The sequence below is a fragment of the Colius striatus genome, chromosome 2 (assembly GCF_028858725.1).
Source record: "Colius striatus isolate bColStr4 chromosome 2, bColStr4.1.hap1, whole genome shotgun sequence".
NCBI lineage: Eukaryota > Metazoa > Chordata > Aves > Coliiformes > Coliidae > Colius > Colius striatus.
In genome coordinates, this window is record NC_084760.1 from 8,539,313 (window position 1) to 8,565,069 (window position 25,757).

The following is a 25,757-nucleotide window of genomic DNA, read 5'->3' on the forward strand; positions in this document are numbered from 1 at the left end:
TACACTAGCATATATGTTTCCTTTTGTGTAAGCTACTTGTGTATACTCATAGCTGAGATGAACATTTTGAACTTAAGCAGTGTTAATGTTGTCCTGAGGGGCCAAGTGTAATTATTTTTTAAACTGTTTTACTATTCCTTAAAGATAACTCTCCATTTATTGATTTCAGTGAAATGTTTTCTTTGTGCAGTGAGACTTCTAGGATCACTGATTTATTTACTCTTTAATTCAGAACAGTTCTGATTTTCACAGAAACTGTAAAGCAGGAAGACTGTTTCTAAACGTAGCTTACAGTTACAGAACATTCCACTTCTTCCCCATTTTATTGTATTAAGATTTTGCCACCTTTGAAGGATGCAAGTGTTTTGTATATTACCTCAGGACTTGTTAATCTCCAGTGTTTCAAATGCTGTCATTTTAACTGTTCAGGGAACCTCTGTTACTGTAACTTCACCTGCCATTCTCAGTTCTTTACTATCCAGTTCATTTATTTCCTGTGCCCTGCTGAAACATTACTTAGGTTGTATTTCTTCTGTTTGCTACAGAGAGAACTTCAGTCAAGGACTAAACATATGTTCAGATCTAGCTCAGCTTATAACTTTTTCCCTGAAGTTGACACCAGCTGCTTCTCACCAGCTGTCTGGACTGTGGCACTTGTTACACCTTAATGAAGTAAGAACAAGTTTTAGTTTAATTAGTCTTGCAGAATTTTTCAACAGGCCCTTCCAAAGGGGTATATCTGTGTAAGATTTTCAACACCCAGTTTTCCTACTTGTGCCTGTAGTCATTTCTTCTTTTAATAAGAAGGATTATTAACCAAGAGCCTCCAATAATGAGATTAGAACACGAATGAAGTCCAACAGAGCCTTGAGTAACATCACTCAATATGACTTAGTTTGGTACTATCGTTCCATTCATCTGTGACCCAGTGGAAAAGAGGAAATTGATAGAATGACATGTGTCAGCCTGATTGTATCTATGTACTCAAAGTAATTTTGTGAGGAAAAAGACTTGCTTCTGTTCCTCTTTATTTTTCTCAGATCTGTGTTGCAAATCCAGTAGACAGACAGTAGCTTGTTGCATTTTCTGTAGGGCATTTAATATAACAGAAAATTCTCATCAGTCAGTATTTGGGTGTTGAAGTAGTGATGGTTGAGTTCCCAAATTCACTTTAAGTGCCTCAAAACAGAATATTGGATAGCTTTATCTGTTCTGTGTTTATGTAACCTCAGGGTCACACAGCTGTAGAGGCTGTGTTCTGAAAACTTGCATGTTCCACAGACAGAAGAATTGCAGACCTCAGGAAGTCTACTCTTCATTGAGAAGAGATGCAAGCAAATTCCATGTCAATTTGAAAAGGATCTTGAAGAGTATCTTGTTCTACCCTTACTGAAAAAGTGTTATGCCCTTACTTTTGTGTGTGTGTATGTTCTTGATTCTCTCTTGCTCCTTGTAAATTATTCTCTCCTCTGGACTTTTCTCTCTCTTTAGATATCCTCTGAAGAAATGTCTGTTCTGTCATCTCAGCTAGTTAATGCTGCATTAGCATCCTTTTGGAGCAGTACTTTCAGCACAGACCCAGACTACTGGTTGACTTGGAGGCCTCTACCTGCAACAGAGGAAAACAGCTTCTCTAAATCCCATCTGAACTGTTCTGTGAAGGTTTGTCCTTTCTCACCTAATCAAACAACTAGGCTGAATACTCTGTCATTAAATAATTCAATAGCTTTTTAAAGCAATACTGTGAGCTCTAGCAGAGTCAGTACAAGCTGCATCTGAACAATCTAACTCTTAATCTCTTAATTTAGGGCCCAGGTATTTTGACCCGAGCCGTTTTCTCAAAGTGCTTCTTTGAAATTCTAACTAGTAGCAGGAAGACAAGCCAGTGGGATGTGAGTGGGCTCCCTCTTCTGTCATCATCCCATGTGACATTGGGAGAATGGATGGAGAGGGCACAGCAGCTTCACGAAGTTAGCACAGCGCTGTGGACCAACCTGACTGTCTCTTCAATTGCAGACTTTAGGTATTAAGACCACTTTTCCACATAGGTGTTATTTAAATATCAAGCATGTTTACAGAAGTTTGCTTATTGATTGGGAACTCTTTTCATTCCTTTGCCTCTAGATACACAGATGCTAGACTGCAAGGAATAATGCTGGGCAGACAGCTCTCTGCCCTGGTAGACCTGGTTCCAATGGATCTTCAAGAAGAATTTTTGGAATGCTGTGAGAAGCTCTACCTCAAGAATCCTGTTGTATATGAGTGCTTTCTCAAGATATTTAGAATCATCACTGATCAGGAGTTACTTCCTAAAGAATTCCTGTTTCTTCTGCTCACTTGCTTGCAGCAGTTCTTTGGGGAAGGGCTTAAGGAGTTACCAGAGGCAGCTTGGCGAGGAAGCCTCTGGGTCAACATGGGTTTGGTGCAGATCCAGGTGTGGCTTCCACAGACCAGGTTTGATCCAGCTGTTAAAAGAGAATACAAGCTCAAGTATGCAGAAGAAGAGGTGAGTATGGAGCTGAACTGGCTTTTTACCTCTGTAATGTATAAAATCAATGCATGGGTATTCTTGGTTGTGACTTTTTTTAATGTCCACAGAGATGATGTACCTACTTGGTTACCAAAACCAGAGCCTCAGAGAAAGGTTTATTCTTTCCTTTTTAGTTATACCAACTGGAATGTGAATGGAAAACAAATGATTTCTCATCCCAGCTGCATACAGGAAAAAGTATTGAAGATGAAGCAATCAGCAGCTGTATTCATCCCCACCTCAGGTAACACTCCAGGCACTTAACTCTTCTCTCTTAGATTGGAAATTTCATCTTTGGGTGCTTGGGGCCCCAAAGCTTTTCTCCACAGGTTTAAAATTGTATGTGTTCTTCTGTAGAAATAGGGATTGCTGGTGTGAAAGGATCAATTTGCTTGTTGAGATGGTAAAGAAAAATACAGAAGCTGTTGTGTTTGCTTGCAGCAAGTAAGGAATTGTCTTTGTACTGTTGTGAATACAACAGGTTAAGGAGTTGTCTTTGTACTGCTGTGAGTACAAGTAAAGCAGTGACCTTCATATTGTGACAAAATTGAAGGCACATACCTAAATTATAGTAGTTTCACTGAAATGCAACAGTGTTATCAACACACATTCCATTCCATCTATCAACTGTAACTCTTCAAGGCCTTGATAGGTGCCAGTGCTATTTTGCAGAGCTCTTGAACTGATATGTACTGAGTTAGAAATCACCAGATGTGCATCTTAGCAACAGCCTTTGCCTAAGGTGCTCTGCCCTGGTGAGGCCTCATCTGGAGTCCTGTGTCCAGTTCTGGGCTCCTCAGCTCAAGAGGGACAGGGAACTGCTGGAGAGAGGCCAGCACAGGGCCACCAAGATGATCAGGGGACTGGAACATCTTTCATATGAGGAAAGGCTGCAGGAACTGGGGCTGTTCAGTCTGGAGAAGAGGAGACTGAGGGGGGATCTTATTAACATTTATAAATATCTAAAGGGTGGGTGTCAGGAGGTTGGGACATCCCTTTTTTCTATTGTATCTAGCAACAGGACAAGGGGTAATGGGATGAAGCTGGAACACAAAAACTTCCACTTAAATATTAGAAAAAACTATTTCCCTGTGAGGTGAGGGAGCCCTGGCACAGGCTGCCCAGAGGGGTTGTGGAGTCTCCTTCCTTGGAGGTCTTCAAGACCCTCCTGGACATGTTTCTTTGTGACTTGATCTAGGTGACCCTGCTTCTGCAGGGGGGTTGGACTAGATGATCTCTAAAGGCCCCTTCCAACCCCTACCATTCTATGATTCTATGATAAGTATCTTACCGTATAAAGTATTCTGACTTATGGAATTTGTTGACGTTGTTTTGTTGTTCAGTATGGGAGTTGTTTTATTGGGGGTTTTTTTTGCTCTGAAAATCTTGAAGAGGAAAGTTTAAGTGAACAGAGATTTCTCCTTTGTGCAGTTTCCCAGGTTTTCCTTGTACCTGGAGATAAAAACTGGCTACTATTCATGGTTTTCCCCTATTAATTGAAGTTATTGATTTCATTAGTAGACACGTAGAGGGTCTACTAGTTCTATGCACCTGCTTAAGGAAACAATAGAATTTGAAAGCAAGTTCTGAAAAGCTGAGTTTTACACGTTGCTTATAGTAATGCTGCTTTTCCATTAATGCTCACAGAGCTATTGGGTAGCGAGGAAAACAGCAATTGAAGTTTGTCTGAAGGTGCAAGAGGGAAGAGAAATACATGTGCAATGCTTTACAGGTGTTGTTGCTTCTTGTTTATTCCTTATCTGCTATCTCACTCAAACTAGTAGAGTACACAAGGAAAAACTTCCCTGTTGAGGTGAGGGAGCACTGGAAGGGGCTGCCCAGATGGGCTGTGGAGTCTCCTTCTCTGGAGACATTCAAACCCACCTGGACAAGTTCCTGTGTGACCTACTCTAGGTGGTCCTGCTTGGGCAGGAGGATTGGACTTGGATGATCTTTTGAGGTCTCTCCCAGCCCTTTTGATTCCGTGATTCTGTGATTTCTGATGGATCTTTTCATGTATCTGTTACGTTAGAGATACATGTAACATGTTTATATGTCTAAACTGATCAATGTTATTTCTCAACAGACTGTTACGTGAAAGAATGCAAAGGTTGAAGGAGCAAATAAGCGGTCTCTCCAGAAAGAAGGCCTTCAGGCCTCCAGTTCCACCCTATGACTGTTTATACCAGGAGGCTCACCAGTACATCAGCAGCATAGCACGGGTTTCTTCAGTCCAAGATCTTTTAGCTCGCCTTCTGCAGTTCCTCCGTGGGGAGAGACCTAAATCACTCCAGGCAATACAGAACCTGTTAAACGAGGAAGCATCTTGGCAACAGTCACACCATCAGTTCAGAAAACACCTGGCAGAGGATTATGCTGTATTCCCTGATGCCATTGTTCCCCTGCAAGCTGCCATCTTACAGCTGCAGCATGGCATGCGATTAGTGGCCTCAGAGGTTTATTCGGTGCTCAACAGCTGTGTGCGTCCGGCTGATCTGACCAACCTCCTCACTTCTCTGTTGGCATTTCCTTCTGTTGGCTGTGTCTTCCCCACCTATTTGGCTCGTGCAGAAACCTTATGCTCAGTGAATTCGGTTGAGGTGCTTCACGGGCTTAAAAAGCTTTCCCTGAAGCGCTCTGAAGTGGAAGCTGAAGCAGCAGAGCAGCCTTGCCCAACCCTGGAACAGCTCTTAGTGAATGCTTTGTTGCACCTTCGAAGCCATGTACTATCCAGAGGAGAGATGGACAAGAAATCTCTGCAGCTTTTTAGACACCTGTGTCAGGTAGGAGCTGAATGCCAATGGCCAACATTCTTGCACTAAACTGCCTTGATCCCCAGCACAAGACAGACATGCATCTGTGAAAGCGTGTCTAGAGGAGAGCCACAAAAATTATCAAAGGGCTGGAGCAGTCCTCCTGTGAGGAAGACTGAGAGAGTTGGAGCTGTTCAGCCTGGAGAAGAGAAGGCTCCATGGAGACTTTATTGTGGATTTTCAGTATATAAAGGGGACTTATAAGGACACAAAAAGATGTTTTATTGAGGCTTGTAGTGATAGGGCAAGGCACAACACTTTTGAATTGAAGGAGCTAGATTTAGAAGAAATATTTTACAGTGAGGATGGTGATGCACTGGAACAGGTTGCCCAGAGAGGCTGTGGGTGCCCCATCCCTGGAATTGTTCAAAGCCAGGTTAGATGGGACTTTGAGCAACCTGGTCTAGTGGAAGGTGTCCCTGCCCATGGCAGGCGGGTGGAACTAGGTGATCTGTAGACATCCCTTCCAACTCACACCATTCTATATGATTCTACTTTGATAATTATTAGTATAATTATGTGATTCTGTGAGGTGAGGGAGCCCTGGCACAAGCTGCCCAGGGAGGGTGTGGAGGCTCCTTCCTTGGAGGTCTCCAAGACCCCCCTGGACATGTTCCTGTGTGACCTAATTTAGGGACCTGCTTCTGTAGGGAGATCGGACTAGATGATCTCTAAAGGTCACTTCCAACCCCTGCCATTCTGTGGATTCTATGATAATTTCCTTAAACTTTTCTTTTTCAGTTAAACTGATAGAAGATAATTCTAACATAAGCTAAAATACTGGATTAACTTGTTTGAATTGATCTAAGGCATAAAATCGTAGCCTGTGATGGTTACCATAGATTTTATTTACTTAAAAAACCCACCAAAGCCACAAAAAAGGCACCAATGGAGAGTTTCTTTATCAAATGGTTAAGAAAAGGAGACTTGGCCAAGCACTGTGCATACTGTTCTCTGTGCTCTTTCCTCGTTGGTTTGTTGAGAAGACAATTCCCAAGTGTTTCCTTCAAGCGAAGCGGCTTTCATTTATACTGCTGTAGACTGCAGAGGAAAGGAAAGAGCCAAACAACATAGGTACTGCCCCTCTTAAAGTATGAGGTGATTTTAAACTTCAGCTTGCATAAAAGCATCCTGCTTTGTGTCTCCTTAGGCAATTATAAATGAGTGGGATGAACAGGAACGTCGTGCCCAAGAGCAGGAGGCAATGGAACGCAGTTTGTACAGATACAGAAGTAAAAGGCACGGGAAAGGACAGAGTGAGGAAGAGGAGGAAGAAGAGGAATTTAGGAGGAGATTTCCCCTTCATGAAAAGGTATTAACTGAAACACAACTGCTATGTCTGAAGTGGCTCCTGAAAAGTGAAATGAGATGTGGAATGCAGGAGTTTTTACCTGAGCCAAAAGACAAATGTGTAGATTGTATTTTTGGATGGAAAGGTATGAAGCATTGTGCTTGTAGTTTGTTTTCCCTTTGCTTGTAGAAAGTGTTTTTGTAGGATGAGCTTTTCTACAGTTCATCTGAATAGTTCCAGGTTACATAATGACAGCATTATTGGCTATTTGTTGTAAAATTTGTGAGTTGGGCTCATGGAGCACTAAGGTCTACCGAGACTGAATTACTCCTGAAGTACAGGAATGCATGAAACAATCACCTGTGGCATTGGGACGTAATGGTTCAGATCTTCAAGCAACCAAACAGCACTGAGGTGGTTTATCAGCAGATGCAACTGCTGCTGCTTCTCCTCTGAGAGGTTTAGTTGGCTGCAGATTAGGACTTGCTGTCCTGCACTCCTGCCTGTTGTGGTTATGCTCTTTATGGTTCTGTTCACCTGTGTTGTGTTTGACTGACATCTGTGCTTGGTGGGGTGTAAGGAGTGTGTCTCTTCAGTGCCAGCTCCAAATCTTTAGCCTGTTGTTGCAATGCCTAAAAATGCAGACAGGCAGGTGGCAAAGGGAGGCATTCAAGGAATAAAGAGGAGACTGGGGGGGGATATTTACAAGTCTCTAAATGATGGGTGTCAGGAGGTTGGGGCAGCACTTTTTTTGATGGTACCTAGCAACAGGACAAAGGGTAATGGGATGAAGCTGGAACACAAAAAGTTCCATTTAAACTAAAGAAAAAACTATTTCCCTGTGAGGTGAGGGAGCCCTGGCACAGGCTGCCCAGAGGGGTTGTGGAGGCTCCCTCCTTGGAGGTCTTCAAGACCCACCTGGACATGTTCCTATGTGACCTGATCTAGGTGACCCTGCTTCTGCAGGGAGATTGGACTAGATGATCTCTAAAGGTCCCTTCCAACTCCTACCATTCTGTGACAAATTATACCTGACCTTCAGTTATCATATGATTTGCAGGACTTTGAAGATATCACAGCTCAACCAAGTCTAGAAGAAGAAACAATGGAAACTGAAGATCCATCGGAAGACAAGCTGGATGTTGACAGAGGCCTTTTGTCCAAGAGCTCTATGCAAACAGTAATGATGGTTCATCAACAGTTGTGCTTAAACTTTGCTCGCTCCCTATGGTATCAGCAGAATCTGCCTTCTCATCAAGCCAAACATTATTTCAGCACATTTATTTCCTGCTATCAGACTGGTGCATGTCTGGTGTCACAGTTCTATCCTTTAATTGGTAAGATTGCTGGCAGTGTTTCAGATGTGCTCGTTTAGCTTTGTAATGATTTTGTTTCAAATTAATTGTATTGCAGGTCATCAATCAGACCTATTATGGAGAAAATGAACAAAACCATGTATTTTTTTACCCAGAGAATTTGTTACATGTCTTTTAATGCTTCAGCTGTGATTTTTAAAGGATTACTTTGTGATCTGTTTGTTAATAGACAAGACCAACAGGGTTTAAGAACAAACTGAATCTACTTCGTGTTCTGAAACATTACTCACTTGCACCTGCATAATCCTTTAGAACGTGATGCACTTGCAGAAATTTCCCAGACATAAAATTGACAAAGAGGTTTTAGTGGAGCTTCTGTAATTTTTTTAAAAAGTGATTATTTTTACCTCAAATTTTTGCATACTTGGTAAAAAAAAATCCTAAGAATGTGCAGGACCTCTGGATAACACTTTCATCACTATTCAAAGCAAAACTATATTTCAGTTCTAATCTAATAGAGAGTTGGGCAGAGAGGAACCTCATGAGGTTCAACAAGGACAAGTGCAAAGTCCTGCATATGGGGAGGGACAACCCCATGCACCAGGACAGGCTGGGGGTTGACCTGCTGAAGAGCAGTTCTGCAGAGAGAGACCTGGGAGTGCTGGTTGATAACAAACTGAACATGAGCCAGCAATGTGCCCTCGTGGCCAAGAAGGCCAATGGCAGGCTGGGATGCATCAAGAAGAGTGTGGCCAGCAGGTCAAGGGAGGTTCTGCTCCCTCTCTCCACTGCCCTGCTGAGGCCTCATCTGGAGTCCTGTGTCCAGTTCTGGGCTCCTCAGCTCAAGAGGGACAGGGAACTGCTGGAGAGAGGCCAGCACAGGGCCACCAAGATGATCAGAGGACTGGAGCATCTTCCTGATGAGGAAAGGCTGCAGGAACTTGGGCTGTTTAGTCTGGAGAAGAGGAGACTGAGGGGGGATCTTATTAAGGTTTATAAATATCTAAAGGGTGGGTGTCAGGAGGTTGGGACATTCCTTTTTTCTATGGTATCTAGCAACAGGACAAGGCGTAATGGGATGAAGCTGGAACACAAAAAGTTCCACTTAAATATAAGAAAAAACTATTTCCCTGTGAGGTGAGGGAGCCCTGGCACAGGCTGCCCTGACGGGTTGTAGAGTCTCCTTCCTTGGAGGTCTTCAAGACCCTCCTGGACATGTTTCTTTGTGACCTGATCTTTGTGACCCTGCTTCTGCAGAGGGGTTGGACCAGATGATCTCTAAAGGTCCCTTCCAACCCCTACCATTCTGTGATTCTATGATTAATAAATGTATATGTGTGCAGTTAAGCAGGTGCTGCAGGAACAGCAGTCCTGTTGCACTAAGTTTTGTGTGACACATGAGGTGTAATATATGTTGTTGCTTTTTTATATGTGTGTTGGATTACTTTTTCAGAGTCTTTACTACTAAATTTTGTAGTAAATAACTCCTTGATGTGAATTTATGCACAGAGCAACCGTGATCTTCTGACTGGAATCACAGCTCACCTTTAGGATACTGACTTTATTTTCATTTAAAATTGGAGAAAATACGTGATGTAAACTATGTCTCTTCTATAGTCTTATCTCATTGCTTATGTGTGTCACTTTCTTATATCCTTGAATACTAACATGCTCAGAGTTGATATACAGGGAAAAAAAGAACCTTTTCTATTCATCTGAAAAAGGGTTAATAGCACATGTGATATTCTTCCTTTCTTGCTTCCTAGGTGCTGAAATGAATGAGAGTCTTTTGGGAAGCCAGCTTCTAGTTAGCACTCTTCTTCGCAATACCTTCTTTGAGGAATTCACATCAGACCTTACACTGCAGCAGGGTGGCCCATATGACTTCTACCAGCATCCTAATATTCAGCAGGTCCGACAGTGCCAACCTGTACTTGATAATTTTGCTAAAGAAGTAAATGGGCTACTGCAAGAATGGCCAGAGCATCCAGTGCTTGTGCAGGTAAAAACATCTCAACAACCATTTGGGGAAAAATGGAGTGTTTTGGAATTGCATTTGTGTGTAAGTTTGTGTGTAGATAAGCCTAGACATGCATGCATGTGCTTGCCTAGGTGCTTGTATTGCTTATGCAGCTGTCTTGAAGTCACACCTCTTTCTTCTGAAGAGGTATTAGGTATTATTAGCTGCTCCATTTTAGTTATTGAATGTGAAGTGGCATTCACTGTCTACTCTCTACAGCTTTAACCAGTCTTTAGTTTACCATACCTCAAAGATCCTTGAGGTCTTTTGCTCTTCAGGCTCCTGTTTGGTGGGGATTTTTTCCCCCAAAATGCTTTTTTTGTAGTGTTAAAATGCTTACCTTTGGTCCCACCTGGAAGGCCTGTGTAGCCCTTGGGCTGTATTTCTTAGAGTAGTGCAGAAGCTCTGAATCACTGGATCTCTTTGCATTAGGTCGTTTGTGCTCCCTTCCCTGAGTGCACTGGCCTTCACTGACTACTGTCAAGCATTTTAAAGTGAAAAAAACCCCAACATATTATTATCTTTTGCAAGGAAAGGTTATGCTAATTCAAATTATCTTCATGACTGCTTCTGTTGAAGATCAGTTGCTTTAGGTTGAACACATGTGGTCTTTTATTCTGCAGCTGTTAGTTGTGATGGACAGAATCCAGAGTTTTCCACTCTCCAGTCCTCTCTCAAAGTTCCTGAATGGCTTAGAAATCCTTCTTGCAAAGGCACAGGTAAGAAAAGAGATAGAGGAAACTTTTATTTTCTCTTTTATATTTCCTTATTTGTATTGACACCATGACAAAAACAACTGAAAGCTTGATTGCTGGCCAGAACTTGAGGAAGTGAACTTGCTCCATGCTGGGGGTTGGACTGGATGATCTCTAAAGGTCCCTTCCAACCCTACCATTCTATGATTCTATGAATGTGATCCCCAGAGTATGCACAAGTCTTACCATGCAACCACTGATTTCTGGCTGTGTATAAAAGGAGCTTTTAAATCTCTTTCCTCTTCCAGGACTGGGAACAAAACGCCAGTCGAGCTCTGTCCTTGCGAAAACACCTCGAGTTGGTCACAAAACTGATTATCCAGTGGCGTAGATTGGAGTTGAAGTAAGAGCTGTCCTTCCCTACTGCTTTCTCTTAGCTGCTGTAAGCTTCTGTCTCTGTATGCAGATGTAGCAATGCAGGATTGACTTCATCATGGAACATGCTTGTGTTTGTGCTGGCTGTCCCGGTAACAATGTAGGGGGAAAACCCCCAAACTAGCAGTTGTACTGGCTCACAGGGAGCATGTCCAGCCCCTGATGACCCTACGTGTGTGCCTCGGGGGCAATAGAAATAGGACAGATCAACACAGTGATGGATCTACTTTAGCAGGGGTTTGGACTAGATCTTTAGAGGTCCTTTCCAACCTCTACTATTCTGTACCTCTCTAATTTTTCCAGTGTTGTCCTATTTCCATCCTAGGGCTTACTAAGACTGGAGTTTTTTGTCTATTTATAACAACCCTCATTAGATTTTCCTGAAAAACTATTGTCCATTCTCCTGTAAAAGGTAAAATCTGTCCATGTAAAATGTTATATCCACAGTATGGGGATGAGCAGGAATTCCAGGAGTGTGCCTCCAGTTTTGTACAAGTTTTGAACCTGGCTCTGACTAATTTTTGTTTCCTAGTTCCTGCATTTCTTCTCTCACATTTAATCATAGTGACAAAGCAGGGATGCTCAAGAATTGATCATATATATCTTAAGCATATGTGCAGATTATTTCATCCTTTGACATTTTCCTTTTTTCTCCCTTTGTACTAAAATTTGTGGTATTTTGGAGCCTCAACTACCCACAGTATTTTCTCTCTCTCCTCTTATTGTTTCCAGTTGCTGGTCAGTAAGTCTGGACAATATTATGAAGCAGTACGTAGAGAAATCCACAAAGCACTGGTTCTCCATCTATCAGATGATTGAGAAGTATGTTCAAGAACAGACAGAGGCAAGCACAGAAGGTAAGTTCTGTCTTTGCATGGTTTCATGATACAGTTCAGCAGGTGCTGAGAATGCATGATTAAGGTCTTAAATGCCAGAGTTTGACAATGCAATTTCAGGTGTTATCCTTGTACTCTTTGCCCCTACAATACATTCCATGACTGTATAGGATCTTCTATATGGAGTGAACTTTGCTTGGTATTCATTTCTGGAACCACCCGTTTCTCTCATAGGGCTAACATTGGGGGCTGTGTAAAGAAAAGATGTGTGTAAAGAGTATGTAAAAGAAAGCAGAACTGTAGTATATTGTGTGCATATACACATTGAGGATAGATTTGGAGGGTAGGAAGTCTCCATCTGCAGCTGGAAAAAACACCTCATTTGTTTCTTAACTGCACAAAGCATAATTCAGATCCCATCTGAATTACTTTAAACATTCTGTACAAAGCCTAAAGAGTTCTTAGTTATGTATGTTTTGGTACACAGTGTCCTTAGCAAATCTGTCTGCAGGGGTTCACTTTACATAAAACAGGGGAAAGAACATAGCTCTTAAGTCTCTTACCTCCCCAAAATGTGATGAAATAGTAAAGATGAAAGTGGCATCCTCTGGCATGAGGCAGCGTTCTTTCAATCTCACAAGTAATTAATGCACTCGGTGAGCTTCAGAGCCTTGAGTTATTCTGCATCTCCAAGTGGACAGCTTGTTGTCTCCCATAGGTAATCCTCTAAAGACACTCTATTGTCTACCAGATTGTTGTAAGATCTATTTGTGTCCTCATGATTTTGAGGAGTTAAGGAACCGGCAGTGACTAATGTGTAGTGTGGATCATTATGACTAAAAAAGGCATTAATTCACAGAGAGTAGCAAGTATTCTTTGAAATACTTGAATTCTGAAATTGGACATCTATCTGCCCTCCTCCTTATTGTTCTCTCCTTCCTTCCAGTGTGTTGTTTGTTGGTTTTACTTATTATTAAATCAGAACTGGAAGGTGCTGCCCAAATGGATGTGGAGTCTCCTTCTCTGGAGACATTCAGACCCACCTGGATGAGTTCCTGTGTGACCTACTCTAGGTGGTCCTGATCTGGCAGGGAGTAGGACTTAGATGATCTTTTGAGGTCCCTTCCAACCCTTAACATTCTGTGATTTCCCCCCACTCCTAGTCACTCTCCCATTTTCTGTTAACCTTTCTTAATAGCCATCTGATATTTACTTGGAAGTTTACACAGAGTAGACAATAATTTTCATGTAGAGTGGTGTTTGTTTTCTCTCACTTTCCTTCTAAATTTCTGTTGCAATGTTCAGAAGCTGAGCAGATGGATCTGAAAGCACTGGTCAGCACACTACAAGCTTTCATTGAAGGGTCTACACTGGGAGAGTTTGATGCACGACTTCAAGCACTACTGGTTTTCCACTGTCATGTCCTGCTGATGCCTCAAGTAGCTGAAAAAGGTAAGTTGTTGGCATTACATGTGTTGAGTCTTCTTTGCAGCAACCTGACCATCAGGCATTCAAGAGTTTGGAAACAGATTACTAAGCTTTTAAATGCAACAAGCCTGTGCTGCTGGTATTCTCCCGTTGGTGAAGAGTCCATGTTGGTAAAGGTTTACCCTGTTGGTTGACCCTGGCTGAATGCCAGGTGCCCACCAAAGCTGCTCTATCACTCTCCTCAGCTGTACAGGGGAGAAAAAGTATAACAAAAGGTTTGTCAGTTGAGGCAAGGACAGGGAGATCACTCAGCAATTACCATCACAGGCGAAACAGACTCAACTTGGGGAAACTGATTTGTTATGAATCAAAGCAGAGTAGTGAGAAATAAAACCAGATCTTAAAACATCACCTTCCCAGGCTTAACTCCACTCATGATTTTCTCTCCATCTTCCCTCGTGGTGGCACAGGGGATGGGGGTTGTGGTCAGTTCATTACAGATGGACTTTCCTGCTGCTGCTTCTCAGGGGGAGGCCTCCTCACACTTCCCACTGCTGCACTGTGGGGTCCCTCTCATGGGAGACAGTCCCTCACAAGCTTCTCCAATGTGGGTCCTTCCCACCAGCTATGGTTCTTCATGAAATGCCTCCAGCATGGGTCCTTCCCACAGGGTGCAGTCCTTCAGGATCAGACTTCTCCAGTGTGGGTCCCTCAATGAGGCCACAAGTCCTGCCAGCAAACCTGCTCCAGCATGGGCTCCATAGATTCACAGGTCTTGCCAGGAACTTGCTCCAGGGTGAGCTTCCCACAGAGTCACAGCCTCCTTCAGGCATCCACTCGCTCTGGCATGGGCTCCTCCACAGGCTGCAAGTGGGTCTCTGCTCCCTCATGGCCTCCATGGGCTGCAGGGGCACAGCTGCCTCACCATGGTCCTCACCACAGGGCACAGGGGAGTCTCTGCTCTGGCACCTGGAGCACCTCCTCCCTTCCTTCTTTACTGACCTTAGCATTTGCAGAGCTGTTGCTCTCATATATTCTCACTCTCCACCTGCAGGTGCTGTCACACAGCAGCTTTTTCCCCTTCTTAAATCCCAGAGGCATTGCCACCATTGCTGATGGGCTCAGCCTTGGCCAGCAGCAGGTGTGCCTTGGAGCTGTCTGGCATTGCCTCTGTTGGACATGGGAGAAGCTTCTAGCAGGTTTTTACAGAAGCTGTACCTGTAGCCTGGGCACTGCCCAAACTGACTGCACTGAGTTTGCATGGCAAAGTTCATCCTATCTTTTAGTGTTGCTGAGTTTCATGATTGCCAAAAAAAGGGGATGCATTTCTCCCCTTGGTACTGTAGAGCATGTTGTTTTAAAAGAAGCTTGTTGTTGTCTGTCCCTTCCAGACGTTCTCTGCAGCATCCTGTGGAATCTGTACAATTACTATAAGCAGTTTTCAGAGTGTGTTGAAGCCAGAATCACTGAACTTCGACAACCTATAGAAAAGGAACTTAAGGTAAAAGGAACCTTCGTTCAGACAATATGTTGATCTAATCGAAGTAGCAGTGGAGCAGATATGGTTTGAATATGTGTATAGTAGCTCTGCTGGCCTTTGGAATCACTGCTATACTTCACATTTTCTTTGGCAAGAACTTATTTTTGGGGCAGGGGTTTGGTTAAAGTCTTTAATGTTTGTTCAGTCCCATTTAGCCATGGAGGTTTCTACCCAGTAGAATTTAAGACTTGAGTTTACCCAGGAATTTAAGGCTGCCAGGTCATCGTAGCTGATCAGCTTCAGAGGTCATCTGTTATATGCAAGTACTTGATTGTATTTATATAAGGAATCCCACTGATTGTTTGTTTTCCTGATAGGAATTTGTGAAAATTTCCAAGTGGAATGATGTCAGCTTCTGGGCTATAAAACAATCTGTGGAAAAAATACGCAGGTAACTCGGAGCTTGGGGGTTCTGCCTAGTGACAGGCAATAGAACAAGAGGAAACAGCCTCAAGTTGCACCAAGGGAGGTTCAGGCTGGATGTGAGGAGGAATTTTTTTGCTGCAAGGGTTGTCAGGCTTTGGAAGGGGCTGCCCAGGGAGGCACTGGAGTCACCATCCCTGAAGGGGTTTCAGAGATGAGTGAATGTTGCACTGAGGGAAATGGTCTAGTGTTTGTTAGGGCTGGGACAAAGGCTGCACTTCATGAGCTTAAAGGTCTCTCCCAGCCAAAACAACTCTATGAGTCTGTGATTCCATATTTGGAACATTCCTTATGGGTGCTTATAGTGTTAGATTTGAATTCAGGGACGTTTCTTCTGCTCATAACATGGTGGAAACACTTATTTCCACCAGCTGAGAGATTTTTAAGATCATATGAAACCCAGCACCATTTTTCACTTCCCTTTGGTAATTTTAGGACCCTCTTCAAATTCATGAAGAAGTTTGAAGTTGTTTTGGATGAGCCATGTCAGCCTGCCTTGGTGGAAATGGGTAAGGAAGAGCAGCTGGACTGCTTGCAAAAGCATGAAGAATCTGATAACAGAGAGACCAGCATTCAGAGGCTGAACAACACGTTAAGAAAAGTTCTGTCTGCTAGAACAGATGTTGCCAAGGTGACTGTATTCTATATTCAAAGTGTGGCAAGGGTATTTTCTCTCTCCTCATCTATATGTTACTTTTTACTGATTTATGCAGAGAAATCTTATGTAAGAGTGTCAAATCTGTTGAATATATCACCAGCTTTTTGGTTTTACTTGTGTTTAGTGTTAGGAAGCACTGCAGATGGGTGGGAATGCAGCAGACAAGTGTGTTCTGTGTTGATTTGGCACAATATCTGTGCTCTAATATAGAGATGGTGGTAGTTACACTTTTCTTCTCCAAGTTGCTTGTGTGTTGTCTGCAACAATTAGTTACTTCCCTACTAATGCTATAATATGGACTGAGAGTGTCCATATTACATGGACAAATTATTGTTACTTTTATTTGCATTTCCTAAACAAGGACTCAGGCAAATCAGGTAGCTGTGGGATTTGTGTGTATATAAGCTCTGATTAAATGTAAAATGACTTGGAGCTTGAATGCTGACAGAGGAATGTACAACACTGTCATACGCTCACTGTTGGCTGGCAGAGTGTGTGCTGTGAACATTGGCCTTGGGTGTGTGGTAAATCCTGTTCCACACTTTAGTGTGTCTGTAAGTTGTCCAGCTCACAGAGTTAACTAATTTCCTTCCTGAAATAGATTCCTGTTCTCACCTATTATGTTTTATTAGTAAGATGCAAGGAGACAATCATAACTCATCGGAATTTGGAGAGGGGAGTAGGAGATGCTCAATTACTGTCAGTTTCCAAGGCTTTGTTCAGTTTCTTCAAACCAGAAAGGTGGCTGATCTTTCTCTTGTCCTGTGACAGTCAGGAAGGTAGAGGGAGGAGGCAGAAATCTGATGCAAATCCACCGGGCTTGGTTGTGGGGTTGGTTTGTTTGTGAGCCTCTTGCTGATAGTTAACAGGGTTGTTGCCTTGACTCATTGCACTTTCATGTTGTTTTCATTCATGTTGTTTTCAGAAACTAAAACTGAGATTAGCTTTGGACCTGCTGGGGGATTGTGTTACTTATTTGTTGTCCTTTTGCAAGGCAGTTAAGTTTATGCCTAGTGGTGATGGTGTTCTTACCTAACACCCTGAGGGCATTAGTCCTTTAGGTTAATGTACCTTTGAGCTTGACAGGCTGAGGAAGCTGACCTGAAGCAGTGAGCTCTCTCTGAAAGAGGTAGTGACAGACACCTGAGAGAGTAGGAATGTAGCATCTTTTCTGGGCTCCTCAGCTCAAGAGGGACAGAGAACTGCTGGAGAGAGTCCAGTACAGGGCCACCAAGATGATCAGGGGACTGGAACATCTTTCATACGAGGAAAGGCTGCAGGAACTGGGGCTGTTCAGTCTGGAGAAGAGGAGACTGAGAGGGGGATCTTATTAACATTTATAAGTATCTAAAGGGTGGGTGTCAGGAGGTTGGGACATTCCTTTTTTCTATAGCAGCTAGCAACAGGACAAGGGGTAATGAGATGAAGCTGGAACAAAAAAAGTTCCATTTAAACATAAGGAAAAATTATGTTAGTGTTGAGGTGAGGGAGCCCTGGCACAGGCTGCCCAGGGAGGGTGTGGAGATACCTTCCTTGGGGGTCTTCAAGACCTGCCTGGACATGTTCCTACGCGACCTGATCTAGGTGAACCTGCTTGAGCAAGGGAGCTGGACTAGATGATCTCTAAAGGTCCCTTCCAGCCCCTACCATTCTATGATTCTATAATCTTCCATTTGTTTGGCTGTTTTCAAAAATAATGTATGCCTGACTTGCACATACTGTAATTTTCTTCAAGTGTGGGTGCTGAACTGTTCAAAGGATCAGGTAGGTGTGTTTTGGGGTTTCAGTGAATGCAGAATCTAGCCCTTGTTTGTGCAGCAACTTAAAGTTATCTTATTTGACCATTTACAGTATGTGTGTATAATTTCCTTTCCTTTTTTCTCAGAGGGCACTCCCAGAAGCATGTCAGGGTGGCATCACATTTCATACAGAATCTCTTCAGTATCGTCTGCCAAAGCTTACCAAAAAGATGAAGAAAATGTGTACAACAGTTACAGAAAAGAATTCATTCTTAAGCCTCGTGGATAATCTTGACCAGTTTACAGGTAAAGTATTCTTGTGATTTCCATACCATAACTGTCTTCTAACATACATGGAACAAATCAGGACAAGAACAGATACATAATTCCCTTCCCAGAACTACTTCTTGTGGCTACTTTGTGTACGTTAAATTCTCACATCTCTCACATTTCCCTGCTGTTTTCTATACAGGTGGTGTCATTGTTTCTGTAGTTGAACTGCAAAACTTAACATTTGATCAGACAGCAGATAAGGAGAAGCAGAAATCGGAGGCAAAGCATATTCAGATGCAAAAGCAACGGGCTTTGTCGGATCTCTTTAAAAGCCTTGCTAAAACAGGTGAGGTTTGACTAAACATGTATTTGGTTTAAAAGGACAAAGTTCTTGAGAGGGAGGTTCGTTATCTTGTACATATTCTCTGATCTGAAATTAACCTTCTGCTATTTCAGAACTGAAATTAAAAGTTAGTAGAATGAGACCCCACCTGTCAACTGCCAACTGGCAGAGATCAGACTGGCAGAGGAGTGGTTGAGCCATGGAGACTTGAATGGTCTATTGATGGGGATTGTTGGAGGCACCCTGTTCAGAGCCCAGTCTCCATTGCTCCCCTTGCTAGCCTTATGGTAAAGGAGCTATTAATCATTGCCTTTTCCTTTGGTGTTACATTGAATTCTTTATCAACTGTTCTTAATCACTGAGTGGTTTAGAAAGCAGCAGTCTTGTTAGAAACCAGTCTTGTTAAGTAAACAGCTGACTGACAGCATCCACTGACAGTGGATGAGGGAAAGGCTATGGATGTAGTCTTTGTAGGCTTTAGTAAGGCCTTTGACACAGTCTCCCACAGCACCCTCCTGGAGAAACTGGCTCCCCATGGCTTGGATGGACCTACTCTGACTGAGATGGGTGGAAAACTGTCTGGATGTTCAGGCCCAGAGAGTGCTGGTGAATGGAGTTAAATCCCGTTGGTGTCCGATCACCAGTGGTGTTCCCCAGGGCTCTGTGCTGGGGCCTGTTCTGTTCTTTATCAATGATCTGGATGAGGGGATTGAGTGCACCCTCAGTAAATTTGCTGATGACACCAAGCTGGGTGGGAGCATAGACCTGCTTGAGGGCAGGAAGGCTCTTGAGAGGGACCTGAACAGGCTGGATCAATGGCCCCAGGCCAATCGCATGAGGTTCAACAAGGGCCAAGTGCACTTAGGTCCTGCACTTAGGTCACAACAATCCCAGGCAATGCTACAAGCTTGGGGCGTGAAGCACAAGGCACTCAGTTTCATGGCTTTATTCAGATCCACTTTATACTCAACAATGAGGAGATAAAATACAGTGGAAGCAGAAATTAAGGTTCTAGGCAAGTGCTGATGCCACAAAGAACTATTTTATGGGGGGGGGGTGCAGGGAGAACCCCATCATTTCCCCCCTTACTCATCAGTAGCTTTTATATCTTAACACCAACCGTGTGAGAACGTCAAAGGATGTGTGTTCAACTGTCATTCCAGGTTTGTCATACAGGAAAGGTCTTGCTTGGGCCCGTTCAAAAGACTATCATGAAGTCCTCTACTTACATCCGCTGGACATGAGTAGTGCCCTGGCTGCAGGGGCACATGGACTGGATGACATGTATGTACACGGTGTTTCTAACCCTTAGCTTGTATGACCTGCAGCTCTCACACATAGAATTTGATTGTGTGTGGATTTAGACTGGAATTTCTGGACTTGTAATTCATGTAAGGTATCACATATTCCCTTCCTCCCGTTGCTCAGTTTGAATATCTCATGGGTAAAAGGTTTTGCACCTACAACTGAGCAAGGGTTTGGGTTTGGTTTCAGTTTGCGCTTTTTGACAGCTCTGCCCTCAGTTTTATTGTTTCCCTGAGTTAAGCTTCAGCTTTGCCTGGGATGCTTTACTGGCATCGTGTTAGGATGTAGACTGCTAATGAATTCATTAAAGACAAGTTGTAATTTACAGGGATTACTTAATTGCTTTGTCTTTATTGAATAATGGGAATTCAGGAGAAAATACATAAGCTTCAAAATGAGAAACATACCTAGAGGACAGATGTTCTTTCAGATGCTTCTCTGTTGTCTTTCTGGTAGCAAAGTGATTTTTGTCACTGAGACATTGCTGATTATCATCCCCCTCAGTTATAAGGGTTTAGTTTGTGATATTCTCCATCAAGGCCAAAATAAAGGCTTCCCTATCAAGCTGGATTTAGCTGTGTGGGGGGAATAACATTTAAAAAGCACTATTGAAGTTTTAATTGATATTTAAAGATAGAGATTTAGCTGCTGTTGCTTAGGGCTTGTTTAGAGTTTACTTTAAAAACCAAGACTAGAAGACTTGTGGAGAAGAAAATGGATGCTGACATTGATGCATTTTCAAAATAACAAACAGTAAGCAAATATGTGAGGTTGAAGAGCTGACCTGGTGGTTCCAGTGTGCTGAGGTACTGAAATTGTATACCTTTCTAATATCAGACTTTTTTTTGTGCTCTGTCAGGTTGCTGACAGAGATTTCTTCTGCCTGGGATGGATGCCAGAAGTATTTCTATCGGTCGCTTGCACGCCTCTCTAGACTTCAGACAGCATTATTGGCACCTGCTAAGGTAAAACACCACAGTGAGCAGAACAAGGGTTTATATTTTAACTTTATTTTACCAGCTTGGACTGAAATCTTCTAGTAGTAAAAAAGTGATATGAGTTCACCAGTACAGACTGGGAATTGACCTGCTGGAGAGCAGCTCTGCAGAGAGAGACCTGGGAGTGCTGGTTGATAATAAACTGAACGTGAGGCAGCAATGTGCCCTCGTGGCCAAGAAGGCCAATGGCAGCCTGGGATGCATCAAGAAGAGTGTGGGCAGCAGGTCAAGGGAGGTTCTTCTCCCCCTCTCCTCTGTCCTGGTGAGGCCTCATCTGGAGTCCTGTGTCCAGTTCTGGGTTCCCCAGCTCAAGAGGGACAGGGAAGTGCTGGGGAGAGGCCAGCACAGGGGCACCAAGATGATCAGGGGACTGGAACATCTTCCTTATGAGGAAAGGTTGCAGGAACTGGGGCTGTTTAGTCTGAAAAGAGGAGACTGAGGGAGAATCTCATTAACATTTATAAATATCTAAAGGGTGGGTGTTAGGAGGTTGGGACATCCCTTTTTTCGATGATATCTAGCAACAGGACAAGGGGTAATGAGATGAAGCTGGAACACAAAAAGTTCCATTGAAACATAAGGAAGAACTATGTCAGTGTTGAGGTGAGGGAGCCCTGGCACAGGCTGCCCAGGGAGGGTGTGGAGGCTCCTTCATTGGAGGTCTTCAAGACCCACCTGAATACATTCCTGTGTGACCTGATCTAGGTGACCCTGCTTCTGCAGGAGGGTTGGACTAGATGATCTCTAAAGGTCCCGTCCAACCCCTCATTGCTCATTTGCTCATTTCCGAGGTCTGGTTGAATGGCAGCACAGCCTCTGGTGTGTCAGCCACTGTCCCCAGTTTAGTATCCTCAGCAAACTTGCTGACAGTGCCTCTGTTCCCTCATCAAGGTCATTAATGAATATATGGAATAGTACTGGTCCCAGCACTGACCCCTGCGGGACTCCACTAGACACAGGCTTCTAACTAGATCCTGCCTCATTGATCACAACTCTATGTCCCTTCCAACCCTGGAGATTCTGTGATACTGTAATAACTGGGGTTTTTTTTGTGTGCATGTTAAAACTCATTCAATTAAACCAAACCCTTTCAGCCTTTTGCACAGTGACACAAAATGGAGGCACAGGATTACTGGTGTGTGCTTATTCATCTGAGTGTTCCGTCCCATTTGTACTGTGTCTGTTCTCTTTAGGATATTGGCCTGGGTAGCATTGAACGATGCAAAGGGTTCACTGCACACCTCATGCAGATGCTCGTCAGGCAGAGACGCTCTCTTACTGCGTTGACAGAACAGTGGATCTTACTGAGGTATCTTCCACTTGCTCACACTTCTGTGTTGGCAAGGAGTTTGACAGGAAGCTTTTCATTGGAGAAAAATGGGAAATAAGGTAGAAGGAAATAAATGTATTTCCCCCTGCTTCCCCATTTCTCTTCTTCCCTCAATTAAGCCTAAATACAAAAGATCAGGAGGTGGGTCAGGTGTTGTTTACCCTGTCACTGCAGCCAGTAGGATGGAATCAAAGTAACTTGGGAAAAAGAAGTTAGGCATACATGAAACCCATTAAATTACTGTAGTTAGTGATTAAGTTAAACTTAGACTGTCAAATCTCTCTTGTGTGGTATTGACCTCAGTTGATTTTGGCTGTGCTGAAGTTGTTATCTTGATTTTTAGCAAGTACGTGATCTGAGTGTCACTTTGTGCTGTTATGAAGAAACCTCAACAGCTTACAAAGAAAAGTTCTAGAAAAGTGGGAGATACTAGACCTTGTGGTCAAAACTGTGAAAGGAAAAGTATTGCTGTGACTTTTCATTGCAAATCAGATTGATCATTTGCTGTGAGCTGCCTATTTTGCAGCACTTCAGAGAGTGAGGGTGTGTTTCATTTGGTTTTGTAAGGGAAGAAAATTCATAAACTCCTGGCCTGAAATTCATTCTTTGAAAACATGGTGTAGACTCTCAGAGCTCTAAGGCCTGTGTTCAGGACAAGTCAAAACATTTACAATGGAAAGCCAAATTCAATAATTAAACAGATTTTTTTTTATTTTCTTTTCAAGAGAAGATCATTTTCTCCAGAAAATTTGAGTCCCCTGAGTTCATGTTACCTAGAGCTTTTATCACTTAGCCCAAAGGCTGAGCATTTTAAAGGGAAGTACCACTGTCCTGGTTTAGGCTCATCAGGGAACAAAAGACCATGATTTACCTCAAGTACCAAAGACCTGATGATTGCCAAAGGGCAGGGAGAGCTTAATTGCCACTTAAGGTTCAGGACAAAACAGCCCAGGCTACTGGGCTTGGGGAAGGAAACAGAATAATATAATGCAACATGAACTAAAGCATAACCTTAAACCCCAAAACATAACCAAAATAAAACAACACAGAGTGGTACAACGATGAAGAGCACAACCAGCCCTTTAAGACCACCTTCTAACCACCCCTCCCCTCTTCCTGGGCTCAGAGCCCTGATCCCGGTGTTTTTACCTCCTCCCCCGCTGAATGGGGAGGGCGCAGGGAGTGGGGGTTTCAGTCAGTCTGTTCCTGATGGCTTCTGCCATTTGTCCCTCCTCAGGACAGGTGGGCTCAGCACCAGCCCTCCCTGCAAGTGCATGGGGTCCCTCACACACACACAGCCCTGCCCGGGCTGCTCCCACGCGCATTGATCCCAAAGGCTGCAGCTCCTCTCTGCCTCTCGTGTGGGGCTGCTCTGGGCCCGCAGGCTCCAGCACGGCCTGGGCCATGGCCGTCTCCCCACACAGTCCCTCGCCCATCCGGGCTCACTCACACGGAGCTGCTGGTGGCTCTCAGTCCTGCCATGGCCCTGCATGGCTTGCAGGGGCACAGCTGCATTCTCGCCATGGCTTGCAGAGGGGTCTCTGGTCTGGTGCTCCTTCTTCCTTCCTCCTTCTCTGGCTGTGGGGTCCGTGTGGTCACCTCCATCTTGTATCACTCTCACACCTCCTGCCAGCACTTCAAATTCCTGTCCCTAAATAGTGATGGCAGAGGTGCCAGATTGGCCCAGCCGGGCTGGAGGTGGGTGTGAACCCAGGAGCCGGGGGAGAGTCCAAAAACTCTTTATTGGGTCTTCACTGCAACCCCCTCCCCCTGTTACCAACCAAAAGCTCCTTGCTAAACCAGGACAACCACATAAAACTTTGAGATGGTAACTTTTCCTTCTTTCTTCTTAACCAGCAACCTCCTGAGCTGTATCCAAGAGATCGATTCTAGGTTAACTGCTGACAGAGAATATCATGTGGCATTTCCTCCTCAAGACAGTATTCAACACTGGACTGACAAGCTACAGCAACTTTCCATGCAGTGTGTGATGGTTCTGGAGGAGTTGTCTTGGTTTATCCAGTGCTGCCCAAAAGAAGAGTTAACAAAGCACAATGACTATGAAAGGACAGATGTCAAAACAAACATTTTTCAGGGTTCAGGACCTGAAATGGGAAGTGTTTGTACAGGACTACCTGACCTAATTCCCTCAGAGCTAAAATACCTGACTCCAGTAGCAGTTGAGCAACTGCCTCCCGGACCCAGGATGAGAAATAAGGATCAATTATGGCTGCAGGTGGCCACACAATTGACTGCAACGCTGGCAAACGTGAAGGCGAGGAAAGCAGAAGTGGACAAAATAAGACAACAGTCATGTGAAACCATGTTGTATTCCTGGTGAGTTCTACACATGCATAAAATGGAATCCCTCATATTGTCAGTTGATGTACTCTGTGTGAAGTCAGCCTGTTTGCTTATGTGTATCCTGAAGAATGTGTTCAGGTGCTCTTGAATCTCGCTTCTGTTTGTTTTTATTGCTAAATGCAATGCCAGGCTTTTTTTCTTGAACAAAAATACGTGTCTTCTCCCACTCCTCTGGCAAATCAGAAAAAAACTGGTCCATCTCAGCATCTCAGTTCATCTTGGGTCTCCTGGGACTTTATCCCCATTGCTCCTTAATTAATAAGATCAATTTCAAATATCAATTTAATGAAGAAAATCTTTATTTCAAAATCTGTGACCTAATTAATAGTAAGTGGCATCTTGGGATGCATCAAGAAGAGTGTGGGCAGCAGGTCAAGGGAGGTTCTGCTCCCTCTCTACTCTGCCCTGGTGAGGCCTCATCTGGAGCCCTGTGTCTGGTTCTGGGCTCCCCAGCTCAAGAGGGACAGGGCACTGAGTTCAGCACAGGGCCACCAAGATGATCAGGGGACTGGAACATCTTCCATATGAGGAAAGGCTGCAGGAACTGGGGCTGTTTAGTCTGGAGGAGACTGAGAGGGGATCTCATGAATATTTATAAATCTCTAAAGGGTGGGTGTCAGGAGGTTGGGACAGCACTTTTTTCTATAGTAGCTAGTAACAGGGCAAGGGATAATGGGATGAAGCTGGAACACAAAAAGTTCCCCTTAAACATAAGGAAAAACTCTTTCAGTGTTGAGGTGAAGGAGCCCTGGCACAGGCTCCCCAGAGGGGTTGTGGAGGCTCCTTCCTTGGAGGTCTTCAAGACCGATTTAGACATGTTCCTATGTGACCTGATCTAGGTGAACCTGCTTCTTCAGGGGGGTTGGACTAGATGATCTCTAAAGGTCCCTTTTAACCCTACCATTCTGTGATTCTATGATTTTTCTCTTGGCTGCAAACAGTGTGAGTATAATTAGCACATCTATTTGTTTTATCAGTCTTATTTATTTAGTTGAAGATGGAAATCAGCCTCCTTGTCCTCATTCCTGCCCCAAGAAAAGGTTTAATCTTACATTGAAGTGTTGGTTCTTCTTTCAGTATTATGGTATTTTTTGTTGCAGGAGAGATTTTGAAGTTTGCACCTCAGCTATGAGTTGTTTGATGGAAGTCTCAGCTCAGCTACAAGGCATGGAGTCCCTATTTCTTCCAAATGGGGAAGACAGGCAAGCTGCAAATCAGATGGCCTTGATCAAATGCCTAAGGTACATGCAGGAAGAGGTTAATAATACATCTGCAGAATTCGTAGCCTGGAGAACGCAGCTGCTTGCTTCCATGTCTGATTGCAGTGGTAAGGTCAATTACTCTCTGCCTGATTTGTAATTTAGATAAAGACACAAGAATTCTTTCGGCTGATTATTGCAGAAGATGGTTTCTTGTTCAT

General features: G+C 43.6%; 1 protein-coding gene across 1 annotated transcript in view; it reads left to right on the forward strand.

Moving 5' to 3' along the window:
• Nucleotides 1–25,757, forward strand: part of MDN1 (midasin AAA ATPase 1) — a 116,142-nt gene that overhangs the window by 66,874 nt on the left and 23,511 nt on the right. The window contains exons 58-80 of the mRNA XM_061989428.1: nucleotides 546–672; nucleotides 1,492–1,662; nucleotides 1,809–2,023; nucleotides 2,125–2,506; nucleotides 2,665–2,774; nucleotides 4,617–5,313; nucleotides 6,494–6,655; nucleotides 7,695–7,971; nucleotides 9,717–9,952; nucleotides 10,594–10,689; nucleotides 10,974–11,068; nucleotides 11,833–11,957; nucleotides 13,242–13,388; nucleotides 14,756–14,865; nucleotides 15,222–15,295; nucleotides 15,763–15,958; nucleotides 17,871–18,030; nucleotides 18,197–18,343; nucleotides 19,504–19,624; nucleotides 20,505–20,610; nucleotides 21,837–21,952; nucleotides 23,831–24,310; nucleotides 25,438–25,664. Coding sequence (XP_061845412.1) covers nucleotides 546–672; nucleotides 1,492–1,662; nucleotides 1,809–2,023; nucleotides 2,125–2,506; nucleotides 2,665–2,774; nucleotides 4,617–5,313; nucleotides 6,494–6,655; nucleotides 7,695–7,971; nucleotides 9,717–9,952; nucleotides 10,594–10,689; nucleotides 10,974–11,068; nucleotides 11,833–11,957; nucleotides 13,242–13,388; nucleotides 14,756–14,865; nucleotides 15,222–15,295; nucleotides 15,763–15,958; nucleotides 17,871–18,030; nucleotides 18,197–18,343; nucleotides 19,504–19,624; nucleotides 20,505–20,610; nucleotides 21,837–21,952; nucleotides 23,831–24,310; nucleotides 25,438–25,664 — 4,577 coding nt within the window. The remainder of the gene's footprint in view (nucleotides 1–545; nucleotides 673–1,491; nucleotides 1,663–1,808; nucleotides 2,024–2,124; nucleotides 2,507–2,664; nucleotides 2,775–4,616; nucleotides 5,314–6,493; nucleotides 6,656–7,694; nucleotides 7,972–9,716; nucleotides 9,953–10,593; nucleotides 10,690–10,973; nucleotides 11,069–11,832; nucleotides 11,958–13,241; nucleotides 13,389–14,755; nucleotides 14,866–15,221; nucleotides 15,296–15,762; nucleotides 15,959–17,870; nucleotides 18,031–18,196; nucleotides 18,344–19,503; nucleotides 19,625–20,504; nucleotides 20,611–21,836; nucleotides 21,953–23,830; nucleotides 24,311–25,437; nucleotides 25,665–25,757) is intronic.